We start from the raw sequence: 20,045 nt of genomic DNA, 5'->3' as shown, positions 1-20,045 counted from the left end.
ATTCATTTTCTCTGCCTCCCGCCAGTGATAAAGAACAGTGAGTATTTTATGCTACTATTTTATTTCTCCACCAACTGGATTATAGCTCTCTTTGTGTGTTTGTTAATCCTCACTTAAGGTTATTTTTCGCATTGATTTTTAGAGAGAGAGTGGAAGGGAGGGGGAGAGACAGAGAGAGAGAAACATGGATGTGAGAGAAACACATCGATTGGTTGCCTCATGCAAGAGCCTAGACCAGGGCCAGGGAAGAGCCTGCAACCGAGGTACATGCCCTTGACCATAATCGTACCCTTCAGTCCGCAGGCCAATGCTCTATCCACTGAGCCAAACCAGCTAAGGCAATTTCTTAAATTAACTCTTTAAAAAAGTAGTTAGGCCTCTAGCCTAATGAGTAATGCATACTTCCTTGGTGTCTTCATTGCTATTACAAGCAGGCTGGTTCACTTCAATGAAACAAAAGAACACGCCTGCTCTCCCGGGCGGTGCCTTCATCATGCTCAGAAGTGGTCTGAGCCAGAAATGCCTGAGATGCAGGGGCCTCTCCCCTCTGACTGAAGGGAGACTGCATGATTCCCTCCAAACTCTTCTGACCTCCGCTAAGGACACGCTTCAAGGCTATGGGAGTTGGGAGTTGCCTTTCATGATGATCTGAAGGTGTGTTTTTTTCGTTTCAAGAACAAAATTAGCAGACGTAGGGTTCCTTCCTACAAACATTCACTTACTTTTTGTTGAGTGATAGGAATAGTGAAAAAAACAAGAGGTTTTACTCTGATAAAAATGTGGTTTGTGCTTGGCCTACCTAACACATAAAGGTAAATTTGTTATTACTCTACATATTCCTCTTATAGGTGCACATGTATCTCTTCATAGGCCTTTTAAGAAATACCGTAAGTCATTAAAAATGAGATATTTCAAAAGATCTAGGACTCAGTTGATTTGTACTATTTATTAGTATGTAATTTAGATGAATTTTCAGGGGTTTTTTTTGATGCTGTTGTTTGTTTGTTTCTTTTTATTAAATGCAGATGATGAGATTCTCAAAGATGAATTAAGAATTCTGAGCCTGGCTGCTGTGGCTCAATGGTTGAGCATTGACCTATGAACCAGGAGGTCATGATTCAATTCCCAGACAGCATACGTGCCCCTGTTTCAGCTCAATCCCCAGTAGGGGGCGTGTAGGAGGCAGGCAATCGATGAGTCTCACTCATCAGTGATGTTTCTATTTTTCTCTCTCTCCCCCTTCCTTTCTGAAATCAATAAAAACATGTATTTTTGAAAAAGAATTGTTAGCCTAGGTCCCCGTACAATTTTAAAGTTTGTGTTCAGGAACCTACTTTCTTTAATTTTGCATCTCTTTTCCACATTCTGGGATATTCTTTCTCCACAGGTACCCTGGGTCTCCCCAAACTTCAATGAAAGTGTAAGGCATCACATAGTGAACCTACGTCAGTTGCGGGGGACCAATCCCAGCATGTCATCATTTCAAGAGTTTCATCAACAGGTTGATGAGACTTGGGGACTCAACAGGGTTGAGTCACACATGTAGTCGCCTGCTGGGAATGGCTAAAGGCATTTCCCCAAACCTGAACAGGAAACTGATTGTGGCTGCCAGACAGTTAAAGGGCATCTTAATCTACATGTTATTGCCTCCTACTGGCCAAACACCTGAACAGCCATAGGCTAATTCCCCCAAACTGACAATGCTTCTGTACCCTTTGAAACCTTACCCACTGAAGTGTATTATCTCCACCTTGCCTTAGGACAAATTGTGTTAATAAAAGCAAGGGTCCTAGACAAGGAGGGAGTCTTCAGTTCCTTTAGATGAAGGTCCTCTGACCCCCAATACCTTTCAAAATTATATCTCATCTCCAGGCTCTTTATTAATCTCTGGATTCCTCTGTCATCTGTGCCCAGCCTTTTCCAGATTCCTGAACCCTTCCTGATGCTGGGACATGAACCCCGGCAGTCAGTGGGGGCGCTCCCTGGAACATTTTACTGAGTATCTTCAGTCACGGAGACTCCTACTACTCAGCACCTGTGGCAGGCAGCTGGCCATCAGCACGTGGGAGGAGGTAGTTTTTCAATGGGGAGCGCGCTCCTGGCGCTGCGCTGCCTCAGTGGCAGGGTGCTGCCTACACTTCTGATCGGCGAGGCTGAGTGGCCCTGACGCTCCTAGGATTGTCTCGCTCTTGTCTAGAACCATTTAGAGTGAAGATTAAAGTCAGGGGAAAAGGGACTATCAGTTTAATACGTTATACTTCTGGTTAGGGATTTTATTTGTTTTTAAAGATGCAGCCATTGATTTCACGTTAAAACCGCCCAGGACATCTCAATATTTAAATTAAACATGCAATAATAAAAAGGTCATTTCATATGCAATTTCATACATTAGTAATTAGCAACGCATTACTGAACTACAAGGTAAAAAGCTATGGGAACATAACTAATGAACTATCAGTGCCAAAGTACACTTTATAATAAAACAAGACGTTAATAAATGTTTTATTAAATGGCTACAAACGAACGGTTTTGTTAACATCTAATAGGGAACTACGCATTAGGCTACTTAATTCACATCCACAAATGAGGACCCCGCAGGCAATTAACTTTACAATTGCTGAAGGTCAGGGCTTCAGATGAGAGTTACTGAGCTACACCGTTAAGTGCTGTGCTGTGGGGGTCAAGTCTAAGCCTTCCCTCAGCCACCTGGAGTCTGGGCAGGCGTAGCTGCGATTATGCCCTGAAGCAGCTATTAAATGGCCTGCAGGTGAACTACAGGAAGTATAAGGAATACTCAGCTCAAAGAAAAGGAATTGTGAGGAACATTCCACACGAGTAGTCACTGTAGATCTGGGCACTGATTGTTATTTGTAGGCGATGGACGATGAGGCACCAAAGATATGTTTATCAACTGCAAATGCTTGTTTGCCTTTTCCTGTGATTGCAGGGGATCTGAAACTCACCAAGAATACAGACCAGCACTAGTCTATTTTCTGAGGAGAAATGTGCAATACAGTGGTATCGATGGTCTCAGCAGCAACAAATGTTAGACTCATCAGAGAAAGGACATACACATTTTTATGGATGCAAGAAACTGTCCTATTCCTCTTACAGGTGCACACGTATCCTGCTTTTTAAATAAATAAAAAAACCCCTGCTTTTTAAATAAATCTAAATGAAAGCTACGCTAAACCAGATAGGACAAGGAAGGAACTATTTTATGTCTTCCCTCCAGTTTTCATAAACCTACCGTCCACACAGGACTGCAATTTTCCTGGATTTATTACACGCCAATTTGTGACCAACCGCTATCGATATACGCTGACAGGAGAAAAGGGGAGGAGCCAAAGAGAAAGACACAGAGATTCTTAGCTATATAAAGAATTTCATACTTTATAGTTTATATTTTTAAAGGGCAGTTTCAGAACAGCGAGAATCAGTAAGATGAGTATGTAGAAATAATAGAAATAATTGCCAAAGATGAAACGCTACAGTAGATGAACAACTTGTTAAAGGCAGACGCAGTGGAGATAGAGTTGTTCACGTAGCTGAAACGGAGCCTGAGACTCCTGCTCAATGGGGGACCTTAACGAAAAAAGGAAAAAATCAATGAGAAGTGAGGCTGGTACCTCCTCTCAGGAGTTCCAACCAAGCGAGAGGAGGAAGGAAGCCACAGCTCGGCTGTGTCAGTGTGAGAGCGACAGCCGTGCCTTGCTCCCGCCGGTGCCACTCGGTGCCTGCAAGCTCCAATGCCACCTCTCTTTTTTTAATCCTCACCCCAGGATAATTTTTCTATTGATTTTCAGATGGAGTGGATGGGAAGGATGAGGGGGATGAGAGAGAGAAACGTCGATTGGTTGCCTCCTGCACATGCCCTGACCAGGAATGGGGAGCAAACCTGCAAGCGAGGCACATGACCTTGACCGGGAATCGACCCAGTGACCCTTCAGCCTGTGGGCTGACGCTCTAACCACTGAGAAACTGGCCAAGGCTAAAATGCCACATCTTTTTTTCTTTTTAATCCTCACCTGAGGACATTTTTTCCATTGAATTTTAGAGAGAGCGGAAGGGAGAGGGAGAGACAGAGAAACACCGATATGAGAGAGGTACACCCATTGGTTGCCTCCCGCATGCCTCCACCAGGGCCGGGAACCTGCAACCAAGGGACGTGCCCTTGATCAGAATCGAACCCAGGATCCTTCAGTCTGTAGGCTGATGCTCTACCCACTGAGCAAAACCAGCCAGGGTGGAAATGCCACACCTTTTGATTAGCAATAGTTATAAGGTGAACATTAAAAATGAGAAAACAAAGCCATACTACAAATGAACATTTTTAGCACGATAGACAATTTTTAGATTCATTATTTTTTTATACATATATGAGATAATATCATCGGGTAGGCTTTCCACCTATGTCAACTCATAAAACCTAAGATGCAATTCCATTGATGGTTCAATAACTGTATTGCTCTGAAGGGGAATCTCAAATAGTACTGCTTTGCTATCACCCCCAGAGTGATTTCTGAATACAGAGATATCAGCTACGATTTCCCATACAGCCACAATGGGTTGTACTTTGAAGGGCTACTTTCTTTCCTGACTTTACCAACCAAAATTAGTGTAACATGAGGAACAGCAAGAACACAGCGTATCTTTCTGCAAAATTATTCCAGTTCTCTCTACTCTAAGACATGGCCTTAAGGAACATCAACCCTCCTACTGACACTAGAATTTTTGAGTCTCCTGTGCTACATAGAACACCCCTGAAATTAAACATGCTTCTGATGACTCAACTGGACATATTTCAAAAATATTTGTCAACACAGTTAATATCAACTACCACGCAATGATCCATATTCACTTATATGACTCCACTGGAAAATCGCGTCACGCAGAAGTGGGTAGAACTACTAGGTAGGTGACAGGTGGCTAGTGGCCGGGTTACACCCGAGGATGAGTTTCAGAAAGGGCGCTGGGACGCGCATCCTCAGGAGGGACTCCAAAGGCTCTGTCTAAGGGTGAACGCGGTGGTTCAGGGAAGATGGAGAGCCGGTCCCACCCCTCTCATCCCGCACAAAACGAAAATGTCCTCACGGTCGCCTGACTTGTGCTCAAGGACCGCACTTGGGCGTCCACTCTGAGTTTCCGATGTAACGGACACAGCCCCGCGGGGAAAGTAGGGCTGTCTGGTACCAGGTAGATGCTGGCCGTGCTCACAGCCCGAATCCCATTTTACATCTCCGCCCTTGTCTAAAGACGTGCGATGATTTGTGCACAAGAAAACCCCCCACAAAAAACGGCAGTAAGGGGAGTTCATTGGCCCAGCCATAAAAAACTCAGCCATCACCGGGAACCACTCTTCGAAAAGAGCAAACAGCGTACGGAAGTTTGCTCAGTTCCCTTTCCGATGGAAAAGGCTGGGCGTGTTGAACTGAAACCTGTGCTGACGCCCCGAGCCCGGAGGAGTTACCTGCTTTCCAGTGGGACATTACTGCCAAGGACCCAGCTGTCCTGCAGCTGGACGGACTCGGGTGTGGTTTGCAGCTCGGCGGGCAGCGCAGCCGGCGGGGCCGGACTCTGGTTCCTCCTGTTCGTCAGGGAGTTTCTGTTGAGGGAGGTGATGGACGGGTGGTGCTGGGCGGCGTGCTGCTTGTGGGGCGGGGGCAGCGGCTGCAGGGTGGACTGGCCTTGGCTGTTAGCAGGTTGCTCTGAAAATGGAAAAGGACACTCGTTACCTATGTGTCCGCGGACAGCCACCCCGACACACGCTGCCCGCTGCTGGGGCTCCGCTGCGTGAATGAGAATGAAAACCTGCCTCTGAATCCATAACCTAATACATTTGCATATTATTCTATTAAGTGGGTGTTTGGCGACATGCTCTAAGAGCGGCTTTACCCTTGATACACAGGGTTCTGATTAATATACAACAGATGGCAAAACTGCTTTTGGTTCTAATTTGCTTCAGACTTTTTTTTTCTCATCTGGTTTTATTAACACCTACAGAAAGCACATGACAGCTCCCCTAATGCGCCTTTTGACTCCAGCCTTATTTAAACAAACCAAGCCTGAAATTAAATGGGTAGTTTCGGTAGAACACAAAGGTTTGCGAAATGCGTATAATCTCTATAATTATTTGATGGCGTTTTTTTTAAGAGTTATTTAACTGCAATAAATTATGCCACGCTCGCTGCTCCACAGCGGCAGCTCTGTGTTAGTGCGTCCCGGACCGGCAGGTCTGCATGCGATCCGCTCGGTGACGCCCAGGGCTCTTCAGCAGAAGGTCACTCTGGGAAGCAGATGCTGTTTCATGGATATTTAACAGAATCACATCTGACCACCACGTCAGAATGCTCGCAGACTTAATGACCGTGACACACGGCAGACTTGCCAATTTCACGGCGGGACCGGACCGCGGCAGGACGGCGTGCGGAGTCAGTCCCAGGTGACCAGAGTGGGGTGTGCCCCTGTGTCAGGGGTACAAACATTTTGTCCTAAACCAGAATCAGGAAAGATCCAGAAAACTTCCAAATATAAATACAACGTTAGGTTGTAACCAGAAAAGGGTCCCCTAAAGCTAAGATGTCGTAGGTGAAAGTTTGCAGATTCTGAGGCATACTTTTCAACCTCATTACCTACCCAGCTTTGGAAATGCCAGGATTCACAAAGGCTACATTTTAGCAAGCAGACAGAGGACTCCTTCATTTCATGCTAAACTTATTATGGTTCCACACACAAAGATGTCAATTTTTTACTAAATGTAGTTCAAAGGGCAATATAATTTTAAAGTGATGTATTAAACCATGCTATTAATATAAATGCACATATTAAAAGGGAATAGGAAACATAGGGACTATCTTTCATCTACAATGTGAACGCCAGCAGTGATGAAGCCAAATTAGACAGCCAAGCATTATAATTCTGGTCACATGAAATGAATACATGATATATAATAGTCTAACTATATATTACTAAACTTCTTTATAGGGGACACCAATTAAAATAAGCCCTCCCCTAGTATATAATATCAGTAATTACTGCGTGCTTCTATTGGTCTCAAATAATCCATTTCACATCATTTAACAAGTAATAATTTCTTACTCTTGAAGTGAGGGCCAGAGATATCACCTAAATATACGAAAAAAGCAGCTTCCTTGCCCAGTCTCTCTTCGTGAAGATCCCCATACTAGACACGAGAGAAATCTGGCCCAGTCCATTGCTTTGGTGCTCATGAAAAATTATGTGTCTAAACCTCAGTTAAATTGAAATTAGCCTTTGGGGGAAACGGCAGAGTTAAAATAGCACATAGTTTAACAGTGTTAGAAAAAAATGAAACTAACAGTTTAAAATTCATAGAAGATTTATCGCTCAGGTACACAGAGTAATTAACTAGCTCTGCCGCCCCAGCATCCGTGCCTGTGTGTGTGGTTAGGGACATTTCAAGCTGCTTGTTGGATGACAGAATAAGCTACAGTTACCGGGGCCTAGACCAGCTAGGTGTCAATGGAATGGAAACAGGGAAAAGTACTAAGATTGTGTCTAAAAAGAAGAAGAGGGTTGGGTCAGATGACTCCTGTGTTTTTAAGCATGGTGCCATGAAAGAGTGGGATTATAAAATACACTAGAAGCCTGTTACATGAAGATTTGCGCAATAGGCCTTCCTTTCCCTGGCGACTGGCACCGGTTTTCCTTCAGCACCTAGGACCCAGGCCTTTGGTTCGGCCACAGCAGAGAAGCCACGTCTCTTCAGTCTTCAGTCTTCACTCTGGTCAGAGCCTTTAGTCTTTGCACCAAGCCTACATCTTTGTTGGGTTAATTTGCATAGTTGTTCTGATTGGCTGGTGGGTGTAGCAGAGTGACACAATTTGCATGTTTCTCTATTATTAGTGTAGATAATGTATTCTATATCTCATATATAGAATTATAATAATTTACTCCATATAATTCTATATTATACATATACTAGAGGCCCAATGCAAGAAATGTGTGCAAGGGGCTTGGCCCTCGCAGCCGTGGCTTTGTCCGGAAGGTTGTCTGGAAGGATGTCCAGAAGGTCGTTTGGCTGTCTAGTCTAATTAGCGTATTATGCTTTTATTATTATAGATGATTTACAGGGTGTCCCAAAAATGTATACACACTTTAATAGCTTACAGGTCAATTATGACAATGATATGTATTTTAATAAACACCTCCTTTATAATTATTCAAAGTGTGTGTATGCATTTTGGGGGGATACTCTATGTAGAATAAATTATAAATAAGGTATTACACTACATAAAGGAGAACTGTGTAGCAGCTGTCACACTGCCACGTTAATTTCTAACTCTGTCAGCATCATGACAGGGGGCCTCAGTTTACTCATCTGTAAGATGGCAGTAACACTGCCCCATCGAGCTATTCGTGCAATCTAAGGATTCAGTGACATACACTCATTCATTCATTCATTCATTCACCCAGCCACCCTGCATACATACATCAGGTCTCTGTGTTCCAAGGATATGCTGTTCATAACAGGTGAAAGCACTGTGTCGATGGGAAGGCATTGTGAATGTTCAGATGGCTATTGAAAATGAAATGATTTTAAGATATATTATCATCAGCAAATATTTCAACAGGTTGAACTTAAGATTCTGAATCTTAAAGCAAATAAAAAGGTAAACAGCGAGAAAAAGCTTCCATGTAAGGTTTCAAAAACAGTTAGTGCCACTGTGGCCTCCTCTAGGTTCCCTCGTCCATTCGGCACCTGTATTGTCTGGGGACGTAGCATGTACAAGGCACCCTGCAAAGACCCACGCTCTTTCCAGCTGCGTGTCCGGACTATTTCAGCTCAGTATGTCCTGTCCGCTGGGTCCTCGACTACATCATGAGGAGACCTACCAGCAAAACAAATCCAGGTAATGAAAGCGCGGGCCAGTCTAAAATCTGATGGAACAGAGTAAGGGCAGCGTCTGAGTGGAGGAGCTGAATGGCCAGAAATGTAACGGCTGCCGCAGCCACAGGCAGACGCAAGGCCCGCGGCCTCGGCTGGCGGTCAACGCTACCCTAGAGTTTTGGACTCATTAGGACATAAAACTGGCTGAGTATGTGCTTATCTACACCAACGTATTCAAGACAGAGTAGGTTCACACAGGAGAACAAGATAAAAAAAGACTGAACGTAGCCAAAAAGGAAGACAGAATAACAGAAAACCGAGAGATAAGATAAAGCCAGATGTGAGGTTAGCGGACAACATCCCGGCTGTGTAGTTCTATGTATTTCTAAAGTAGGATACAGACCTGGCTCTAAATTATCTAGTTGTCAAAACAAAGGAAAACAAGACCAGTTACATAATTCGGAGTGTTTGCAAGATACACGGGTTTGCTCAGAAAAGTGTAACTATTACTGGCACTGAGAATGGAGAGAAAATTCTCAAGTCCTCGTACGAAGAACAACTGAACACCCAGGGAACATTTTATGACTGAGGTTCAACACTGACACGAGGAGACAGAAAGCAGGGACTAGCCTGGGAGACCGGCCCTCGGAGTCTAACACAGGCGGGCAAACCCACACGAGAACAACCTAACCATTAACTGCAGGCTTGGCTGTAACCTAAGCCATCGACTCGGGCTTTGCGCTGACGTGAGAAGAAAACTGGGTTGCAATGGCTGTGTCACAGATGGGACAGGCACATCGCAGTCACCATGTTTAATGCTCCCGAAACGTAGCTCTCCACACGTCATTTTCCTCCAAATGGCCCCCTAGGGCCTCTGACACCTCCGGTGAACTCCAAAGGTGAGTGGTATACTTGCTCAAAGAGAGCCCCGAACATATTTTTGCGAAAGTTTTCCCATGAATCCCCTTACGTATCTTTGTTCAAGTCAAGCCTGGTGCCCACACTGCTGCTTAGTTGCTTCTCACCAGAAAGACATGTTCCTTCTTCTTTCTCTACCCAAATCCCATGCATTGCAAACGCTAAGATGACAGCCTTCCGGTTCTCTTCCAGCTGAGGTCAGTGATCGCTTCTCTGAGATTTATTTTATTTTCGTTAATCTTAACCCGGGCATATTTTTCCATTGATATTTGGAGAGAGTGGAAGGGAGAGGGAGAGACAGAGATAAACACTGATGTGAGAGAGACACATTGATTGGTTGCCTCCTGCATGCACCCTGACCAGAGCCGGGGAACTTGCAATCAAAGGTACGGTGCCTTTGACCGGAATCTAACCCGGGACCCTTCAGTCCACAGGCCGACGCTCTATCCACTGTACCAAACCAGCGAGGGCTCTGAGGTTCATTTTAGCTGTCCCCTTTTCTCTCTGCTCTCTCCACCCTCCCCTCGGCATTACAACTCATCTTAGGGGTCACATGTCCTCTGCTAGAGTCTCCATGGGCCAGGTTCACAACCACTTCACTTCGGAACCCCCTAAAGACCACACAAGGATAAATTATTTGTTGAGTGAAGGGTGATTTGTGAAGAAGTCAATGAAGAGAGGCTGACGTGGTGAAAATTGGAGCCTGCCCCTACTGTCTTTATTATTTTTTAAAAAATATTTTATTGATTTTTTTACAGAGAGGAAGGGAGAGAGATAGAGAGTTAGAAACATCGATGAGTGAGAAACACTGATCAGCTGCCTCCTGCACACCTCCTACTGGGGATGTGCCCGCAACCAAGGTACATGCCCCTGACCGGAATCAAACCTGGGACCTTTCAGTCCGCAAGCCGACGCTCTATCCACTGAGCCAAATCGGTTAGGGCTGCCCATACTGTCTTTAATTGTAAAGTAATTAATTACAAACATGTCTTATTTCCCCAAATAAATTATTTTTGGAAAAAAGAATATTTTTATTGATTTTTTTTTGAGAGAGGAAGGGCGAGGGATAGAAACATCGATGAGAATCATTGATCAGCTGCCTCCTGCACGCCCCCTACTGGGGGTTGAGCCTGAAACCTTGGCATGTGCCCTGACCAGGAATCGAACTGTGACCTCCTGGGCTGACGCTCATTCATTGAGCCACACTGGCTGGGCCCCAACCAAACTCTTAGAGTCTGAAAGGCAAGGATTCTCACTTCAGTTTCCTTGGGTTTCTCAGGACCTTCACTAAGCCTTGAACTTGTATTTTAAAGCTTATGGTTAGAAATGCTCCAAATTAAATATTTTAGAAAAGGTGCAGGTTCTTTTTTCAAAATATTTTTCCCTGCCTTTCTGTTTTTAAAGTAAAAATGTTGGCACTATGCTTACGAGCAATTACGTATCGTACCCAACCAGTGTCTTTACTCGGTTCAGTCTTCTTTTTGCAAGTTCCTACTGCTCACGTAACTTTCATGACAGTCTAATGGTTGCTTGCTTTTATTTCATAAATTGAACAAAAATTAATAAATATCAGACAAGTTATTGGTCATTCTGCTCAGCCCTTCACCACCAAACAATTCAGTTTTTGAACAGTGTCATTAAGGCTGTCCCCTGACCCTAGCCGCATGGGGTACCAACTTGGATCAGAGTACACACTCAGTAAGTGTGTCAACTATTAGACCACAAAAGGGCTGTTGGCTAATGGGGTACATTCCAGTTTAAGTGACTTATAAACCCCAACTCCTAGCAAATGCAGGCAGTGTTGACTGACCCTGCAGGGAAGGAATGAAACTTTTGACACGGCTCCTAACAAGTCTGCTGCTGAGTCAGGGAGGTAAACGGTGCCATGGAGACAAAGGACAATGAATGGGATACTTAGTTTTCAGTGGGGAACGGTGTTGATAAGCTCCCCATCTCCAGGAGCCCCATTTCTTTTTTTATAGATTCCACTGGTTTATTTGTTCTTTTTGACTTTTAATTTCTTTATTGATTAAGGTATTACATATGTGTCCTTATCCCCCATTTCCCTGCCCTCGCACTCATGCCCTCACCCGCCTGGTGTCTGTGTCCGTTGGTTAGGCTTACATGCATGCATACAAGTCCTTTGGTTGATCTCTCCCCGGTACTCCCATGCTCCCCTACCTTCCCTCTGAGGTTTGATGGTCTGATGGAGTCCTGATGGTGCTTACGGAAAGGAGGCAAGAGAGACGGAGCCTGGCGCACAGTAAGTGCTGAGAGGGAACTTATCAATGGCGGGAAGATACCAGCACGTGGTGAGGCAAAGCGAAGCAACTGAAGACGCCATCGCAGGAAGTAGCACAATCAGATAGGTCTGCGGAGCAAGTGATTGCCCTTTAACAGGCAAGCAAACAAGAATCAGAAAGGTCGCAGGAATAAAAATTAAACCAACGTCCTGCCGATTCCCACAGAAGAGGAATCTGATCGCATAATCCTGACGTGGGTCTGTCTCTCCCACTGGTATGGCCGCAGGATCGCGTCAAGAAAAATAAAAGAGAGACCCCTGGTTTTGTAATGTATGGGGCGTATTTGCTGGTTTGACTTTTTAAACGAACAGCCACCCCTGGCAGCTTCCAGCATATGCAGTGTAGCGCCTGTCTGATGTACGGCCTTGGGCTGTGGTCTCCGGGGAGCAGAGTGGAAATGGGCTTTCAAACAGGAAAGCTGGGGGGGAAATGATACCTGCAGGCAGATCCAAACACCTCCGTGGTCCCAGGAGTATGGGTGCGCTGGTGTGCGGGCCTCTGCTCACACCGTACTGGCAGGTGAGAGGGGGCTGAGGGGTGAGGAGGAGAAGGGGCTGGCCCTGGCTCTGAGCAGGTGTCGCCATGGCTACAACCACAGCTCCTTGGCCCACTCCCTTCCCTCTCTGTGCTCCCTGTGCTCCCTGGTCGCAGTCCCTGGAAGCAGTTGTGCGCTGGCTGCCAAGGTCCCCAGGGAGGAAGTGCTCTAACCCGGAAGGGAGCAGAAGCTGGGGCGGGGACCTGGGCTGCGGGGAAAGAACTGCCTGCAGTTTGAGTCAAATCTGCCAACAAAAGACAAATGGGAAATGGAGAGAGGGAGTTGGAGGGAGGGCAGGATGGGGAGAGGGCAGGGGGAGGTGGAAAGAAACCCAAAAGAACACAAACATTTCCAACTTTTCCAAACAGAACAGTCATCCGTGCCTCGTCTTGGATACTAACAGCTGTTTGTTTGTATTTGACCAACGGAACAAAAATTACAGCAGGTGATTGAAGCGCTCACATCACTGCCAGTGGATAAATAAGCTCAGCTCCAGAACTAGACACGTTTAGAAGGAGCCACAGCCATGGACTGGGTGATGAGCAGGGGTGGGTTGAAGTCTTTGCTTCTGTATCATGAAATGGACGCATCCTCACTTCACTTCCTGGCCACTCCTTTACCTGTCCAAAATGTAAGTTTTTTAAAATGTAAGTTTTTTTCCAAACTCACCTCTCCCTTGAGACAGTCGCCAAAACAAAACCTACCAAGCTCCTCGTGCTGTGTACCTCACTATTGCGCTGGTTTTGAGAGCCCCGAGAAAGAAGGCACCCACCAAGAAAGGCTCCTGCTGGCCTCCTGGGCTCCACTGTGGGAAAAAGCAGAGCCTCGCAGCCATTGCTGCCCAGGGGCCTGGCGCCCAAACTGCGCGCAGGGAGAAGCCTGCCCGGAACACCGGCCTCGGCACCCAGGCCGCCTGCAGTGCACCTGCCATCAGAGTCTGCCCCTAGGAAGGAGTTCCTGGGGCCCTATTTCAACCACTAGGGCTGAGGTCTTCTCTGTCCAATCAGAGCCCCACAGCTCTGATCAACAAGAGAAGCTCTATTCTGACCAGTCAGAACAGTGCCTTTTGGACCAATCAAAAGTTTTGACTATTTGGCCCTAGCTGGTTTGGCTCAGTGGATAGAGCGTCCACCTGCGGACTGAGGGGTCCCAGGTCCAATTCCGGTCAAGGGCATGTACCTTGGTTGTGGGCACATCCCCAGGAGGGAGTGTGCAGGAGGCAGCTGATCGATGTTTCTCTCTCATCTAACTCTCTATCCCTCTCCCCTTCTCTCTGTAAAAAATCAATAAAATATAAACTCTTCTAAAAGGAGTCCTCATTTGCATGAGGATGGACCCATCAAGGGCTCACGGTGGGGACGTTTGTCCAGATAAGCCAGCTACCCTCTGGCTCTGGAAACCACTTTCTCTGCAGACTGCGTTCCCCTGGCTGGGCTGGACCCCTAAGATGTGTCTGCAGAGCAGCGCAGGGCCATGCAGACCAGCAAGGAGCAGGGCGGAGCTGTGTAGCCACAGAGGGGCCGGCGGCGGCAGCTCTGTCTCACAGCTGTGCTGTATCACTACCGAGCTGTTTGCACTGAATAAAGTTTCCTTCTTGGGGATTCTGTTGACACTGAATTGGCGCCAACAAGCACCGGTTAACAGTTTTGACTAGAGTGGCCAGAGCTTGCAGTGGATGGTCTCAATGTCCAAGGACGAGTCGTAGCCAGCTTTTGATCTTGAAAATCCCAACCTCAATTTGGGGTTCGGCTTCATCTTTTGTTCCATTATCAAGGAGCTCAGCGATCTCACGGGGGAAGGCGCTCTCCTGGATTTGCTAACGGTAATTTAATAACGCCTCCTTCCTCCGGGTACATTTCAGGATTTATCAGGAAGGATGTGTTATACATTCAAAAACTTTATGACACCGAAAATAAATTAAATATAGAAATGTCTCCTTTGCCCAGAAAATATCATATGTATTGCAGACCATTAGTTGCCATGACTTCCCTATGAAGGAAAAAATTAAGTAGCGGGCGTTTTCCTTAAAAATGGGGAGAGTCTGAGTTAAGGAAATAGGTGATTTCAGTAAGACTGCGACTGAGTTCCTAGTAGAGCAAACTATTTAGACAGTCAGAGTGCTTTCTCTTCTCCATTCCCACCTGCCCTCCCAAATCCTGTATTAGTAAGATAACCACCTATGGTGGTGTAATGGGAATTGGGAGAGAAAGATCTCGCGTCACACAGAAAATCTCTTTTACATAAACCTACTCCTCTGGTTCGTTATTTCATCTAGTGATTCTCACACAAGCCACGTATTTGGAAACGAACTGTCCACTGACGTACCTCTGCAGGCCACCGTGTAAAAATGTTCACCGCCCACTACCTGCCACAGGCATTTCAGATAGCTGCATACAAATCAAATGAAAATTTTTAAAAATGTGCTTTAAAACTGTAAAACCCCATATAAGTAAACAATATCCTTCTTATCACCATCATCAGACGATTGACTGTAAGGCTATTTACATAAAGACACTGGGGTATGAAAAGCCTCAGAGCTGGGAAAGGAAGACTGGTGCTGACCGGAGGACATTATGTGAGTGAGCACAGATGGAGTCATTTGCTATACTTACTGAGTTAGTGAGAATTTGGTTCAGTTTCTCTAGGGCCATTCTTTGAAGATTAGAAGAAATCATCAAAGTGCGTCTTTAAATCTTTGTATTCTCTTTTTTCTCTGAGAGTCCATTGTACTCTCTATTTCAAGCAATGTGGTAACCTAGATTACCTAGCAAGTCGTTGCTATAAAATACCCAGAACTGCCCTCACTGGTTTGGCTCAGGGGATAGAGGGGTCCCAGATTCGATTCCAGTCAAGGGCATGTACCTCGGTTGTGGGCACATCCCCAGTAGGGAGTGTGCAGGAGGCAGCTGATCGATGTTTCTCTCTCATCGAAGTTTCTAACTCTCTATCCCTCTCCCTTCCTCTCTGTAAAAAAAAAAATCAATAAAATATATTTTAAAAAATACCCAGAACTGCTGGGTAGAAGATAATACATACCTTTTAGACTACTTGCATTTAGTATATCTATGGAGTGTCTAACATGTGCCAGGCTCTGTTCCAGGCACTGAGGATATGGCAGTGAACAAAACAGCCAACAATTTCAGCCCAACAGCAGAGCTTACACTTTCGGTTAATACAACTGAACTGGGAAGAAAGGATTGGCCAGAAACCGAGGGGAGAGAAAAGTGTTGCGAGCCTGTGAGCCGACACTGGTTTCCCGGAGGAGATCGGCCAGCTCTGCAACAATTTACTGATGAAATCGGAGAGAAGGCCTCAGTTGTTGTTGAGACCCCCTACATGAGGTGCGATACTCTCAGTCTAAGAATAGACTTAAAAAAATCTTCTCATGGCAGCTGGAGCCAACAGGAATCTTGCTGTGTTGTCTTCAGCTCTCGCTGAGAACAAACAACTCTTGAAAATGTTAACACTGGCCTGGGCTTCCCTGGGAGTATGCGGTTGAAACTTATACCATCAAGAAATTCTGGAAACCCCCAGCCAAGCAATTAGTATAAAAAGTGGTCCCTGTGCAGGTCGGTGTGGCTCAGTGGTTGAGCGTCCACCTACGAACCAGGAGGTCATAGGTGAACCTCCATTCCCGGTCAAGGGCACAGGCCTGGGTTGTGGCCTTGAGCCCCAGTAGGGGACGTGCAGGAGGCAGCCAATCAACGTTTCTCTCTCATCATGGATGTTTCTCTCTCTCTCTCTCTCTCCCTCTCCCTTCCTCTCTCTGAAATCAATATAAAAAAATGCTTTAAAAAAGTGGCCCTGGATCAGCAATGCTTCCTGTCACCTGGCAGAAGCAAACGCAAACCTTCTTTAACAGACTCTGTGCTGAACCCAACTCACATAGGATTCCCACAGACAAAACACTGCCTTCAATGCGCTCACCATCCCAAACTACAAAAGCTCAAGAGGAAACCACCCACACGGAGCCAAACGCTACATACAAAACAAACATCAGGAATTTTTTATCTAATCAGATAAAACTACAAGCATGTTTAGAATTAAGGACTTAAACAATTTAACCAGTTAACCGCCATGATATGTTGAATTTAATTCAAAAAGGTCCTCCGCTTGTGTCTGTGGACACTTACGGCGCACAGATGGTTAATAACAGAAGAAAAAGGCATTAAGAAAAATATGTGGTAGTTATGCAAAAAAGTAAAATGTGTAAAAATAGGAAAAATGCAGCCACTGAAATTAGAAATGGATTGGATGGTTTAAACAGTACATTATTAGACACAACTGTAGAGGTGACCAGGAAATTGGGAAAGAGATATAGGAAACTCGGTGAGGTGGCACCAGAAAGATCCAGAATGCTTAAATATGTAAAGTAGTTCAATGACCAAAAAGCTAGACTGAGAAAGCTCAATACACAGCAACAAGAGGCCCAGAAGACTAGAAGAGCACATTCTTCAGAGTTACTTAAACATTTCTTCGAAGTTCCTAATATACGTAATGTGAAATTACATAGACCGCAAACTTACTCACCTCTTTCTCATTTCACATGGATTATCTCTGCTACTAGAGGCCCAGTGCACAAAATTCGTACACTGGTTGGGTCCCTAGTGGCTGCTGGCTGCCTGTCATCACCTCCGGCCAGAGCCTCCCTCCCTTGCCCCAGCTGGCCCCACCCCCTGGTCAAACTCCCAGACCTTCCGGTTGAGGGAATAATTTGCGCACTACGCTTTTATTATATAGGAGGATTCTTTTTTGTTATTGGATAACAGCTGCTTTGCTTGTTTTATTTAAAAGGCAACTTCTCTTGAATGGCAATAGGTTCTCTTGGAAGATATTTTGGCTTCTACGGTTGCTGCTCAAAAGTGCATAGTTCATCTCACATGCCAAGCACCCTGGCTGATCCCAGTGGTGGGAATAAATGTTCAGGGACCTTGCTTGTTAAAGCAGTTCATCTTGCTCTGTGTGTATGCAAGCAATGCCACAGACATATTATCCGCTATTGAAATTCTTGGCTTTGCATAATTATTTCTTACAGAAACATACATAAAAGGCATCTACTATACATGCATACAAACGGGATAAAAATACCTTTGAAATGTTTCAGGTGTATATTTCAGGATATTCTTCTACCCATTTAAAAAAATCCACCTGAGAGTAATAAGCAAAAAAGCAAGACCCTATCCCAATCTTGACAATAAAAAATTGTTGATATACAATCATTAACACTCTCCTCTCCTCTCTCATTACCTAATAAACATCTGATTTTTGTGCAATTAAATTTTACTGACTTTAGTGGAATATAGGATCTGATATAAATGAAACACATGTTTGAATATGGAAAAGGACAGACTATAAAGACAACTAAAACCATTACTATGTGACAAGTGGTTTATAAAGAAGAAGAAAAGCAAATCAAATATTCGAAATCATGCAGAATTTACAAACTTTTCAGACAGCATATCCCGTATCACAGATAAATGTGTGGTACAGAAGTACTAGGAAAGGGTTCATTGGGTGGAGCACTTGCTTTCACTACCAAGGGTAACCACAGACAAGCCAACTTCAGGGCCGCAGCATTTCTGCTTGTAAAAAAAATGGTCATGGGGAATGGCAGGAAGCACTATTCAGTGAGTTCTAAAGATTTTCAGCTTTGAAATTCTCTAGTTTACACAATACATAATATTTTCTTCAAACATATTAGCTTGTGTCATAAATATTAAAAATTAAGATAATTTTAGAAAACTATATTATCTTTATTTATATATATCAAACATTTACAAAAAGTAAATCATTACTACAGCCCTGGCCAGGTGGGTCGGTGGGTTGGAGCGTCGTACTGCACACCGAAAAGGTTGCAGCCAATTCCCGGTCAGCGCACATTCCTGGGTTGTGGGCTCAATAATCGCAGTCAAGGTGCACACGGGAGGCAACTGATCCGTGTTTCTCTCTCACATCAATGTTTCTGTTTCTCTCTCCCTTCTTCTCACTCTAAAATCAATAAATATATCCTCTGGTGAGGATTAAAAACACACACCATCCTACAAATGTAAATATGATGAAAACTCCACAGTAACTCATGCCATAAACACCCTCCCATCCTATCTCATGTTAAAAACACTAAACATAAACCACTCTGCATTACCTTTCGTTGTAGCCTGGAACATCTTAAGGCACATCTAGTGAGATTCATTTTACATCAAATTTAAATTTGCTTCTGATTTCAATATTACAATGGCTTGTGAAAACAAGTATGCAAAAAGCCAGGATGCAACTTTCAGACTTAAATGAAAACTGACCTGTTTTGTAAATGTTCTGATGACGATTATAATACGTTTTTAAAATGACAATTAACCAGTAAAGAGATTTTGCCTACTTTATCTGAACCTTATTGTGAATTTTATTTTTTTAAATATTTCAGCAACTATAGGAGAAATAATGGATCTGACAACGACCTGCTGATCTTCTTTCCCCCAAATGTTAACTCTGCCTTTGCTTTTTACCCTGCAGATCACTTGATAGCGTATTTGCTACCCGGGGTTTATGGGGTTCATGCTGTCTAGAAATAGCTTACCTTAAACTGTAATCAATTTCTTAAAGAATTATTTTAATATATCTTTATTGATTTCAGAGAGGAAGGGAGAGGGAGAGAGAGATAGAAATATCAATGATGAGAGAAAGCCCTACCTGGTTTGGCTCAGTGGAAAGAGCATTGGCCGGTGGACTGAAGGGTCCTGGGTTGGATTCAGATCAAGAGCACATACCTCAGCTGCAGCTCCTCCCTGGCCAGGCCCTGGTCAGGGTGAGTGCAGGAGGCAACCAATCGATGCGTTTCTCTCACATCCATATTACTCTCTGTCTTTCCCCCTCTCTTCCACTCTCTGTGAAAATCAATGGAAAAATACCCTCAGGTGATAATTAAAAGAAATTATGAGAGAGAATCATTGATCGGCTGCCTCCGGCATGCCCCACACTGGGGATTAAGCCCGAACATGGGCATGTGCCCTGACCAGGAATTGAAGGCTGACCTCCTGGTTCATAGGTCAACACTCAATTATTGAACCATGCTGGCTAGGGAAACTATAATCAATTTTAAGTCATATCCTAGCCAGTGAGTAGGATATTCCTTCCAGATCTTTTGCATTCTTGCCCTTTGCAATGAGAGTGACCTTTTAAATGAAAACCGAGTATTGATGCTTTTTTAGTTTTCCAATGATATGTTTTTATTGATTTTTGAGATAGAGGAAGGGGGAGAGTCAGAGAGAGAGAGAGAGAGAAACATTGATCGGTTGCCTCCGGATGCACCCAGCTGGGGATCACACCCGCACCCTGGGCATGTGTTCTGTCCAGGAATCGAACCAGCAACCTTTTGGTGTAAGGGATGATGCCCAACCAACTGAGCCTCCCAGTCAGCAATGCTTTT

General features: G+C 44.7%; 1 protein-coding gene across 1 annotated transcript in view; it reads right to left on the bottom strand.

Annotated features, from left to right (window-relative positions):
* Positions 1-20,045, bottom strand: part of TENM3 (teneurin transmembrane protein 3) — a 420,001-nt gene that overhangs the window by 153,299 nt on the left and 246,657 nt on the right. Inside the window, exon 3 of the mRNA XM_015569744.1 lies at positions 5,471-5,708. Within this exon, the coding sequence (XP_015425230.1) occupies positions 5,471-5,708 (238 nt within the window). The remainder of the gene's footprint in view (positions 1-5,470; positions 5,709-20,045) is intronic.

The sequence above is a fragment of the Myotis davidii genome, unplaced genomic scaffold, assembly GCF_000327345.1.
Source record: "Myotis davidii unplaced genomic scaffold, ASM32734v1 scaffold184, whole genome shotgun sequence".
Lineage (NCBI taxonomy): Eukaryota > Metazoa > Chordata > Mammalia > Chiroptera > Vespertilionidae > Myotis > Myotis davidii.
This window is presented reverse-complemented; position numbering and strand designations above follow the sequence as displayed.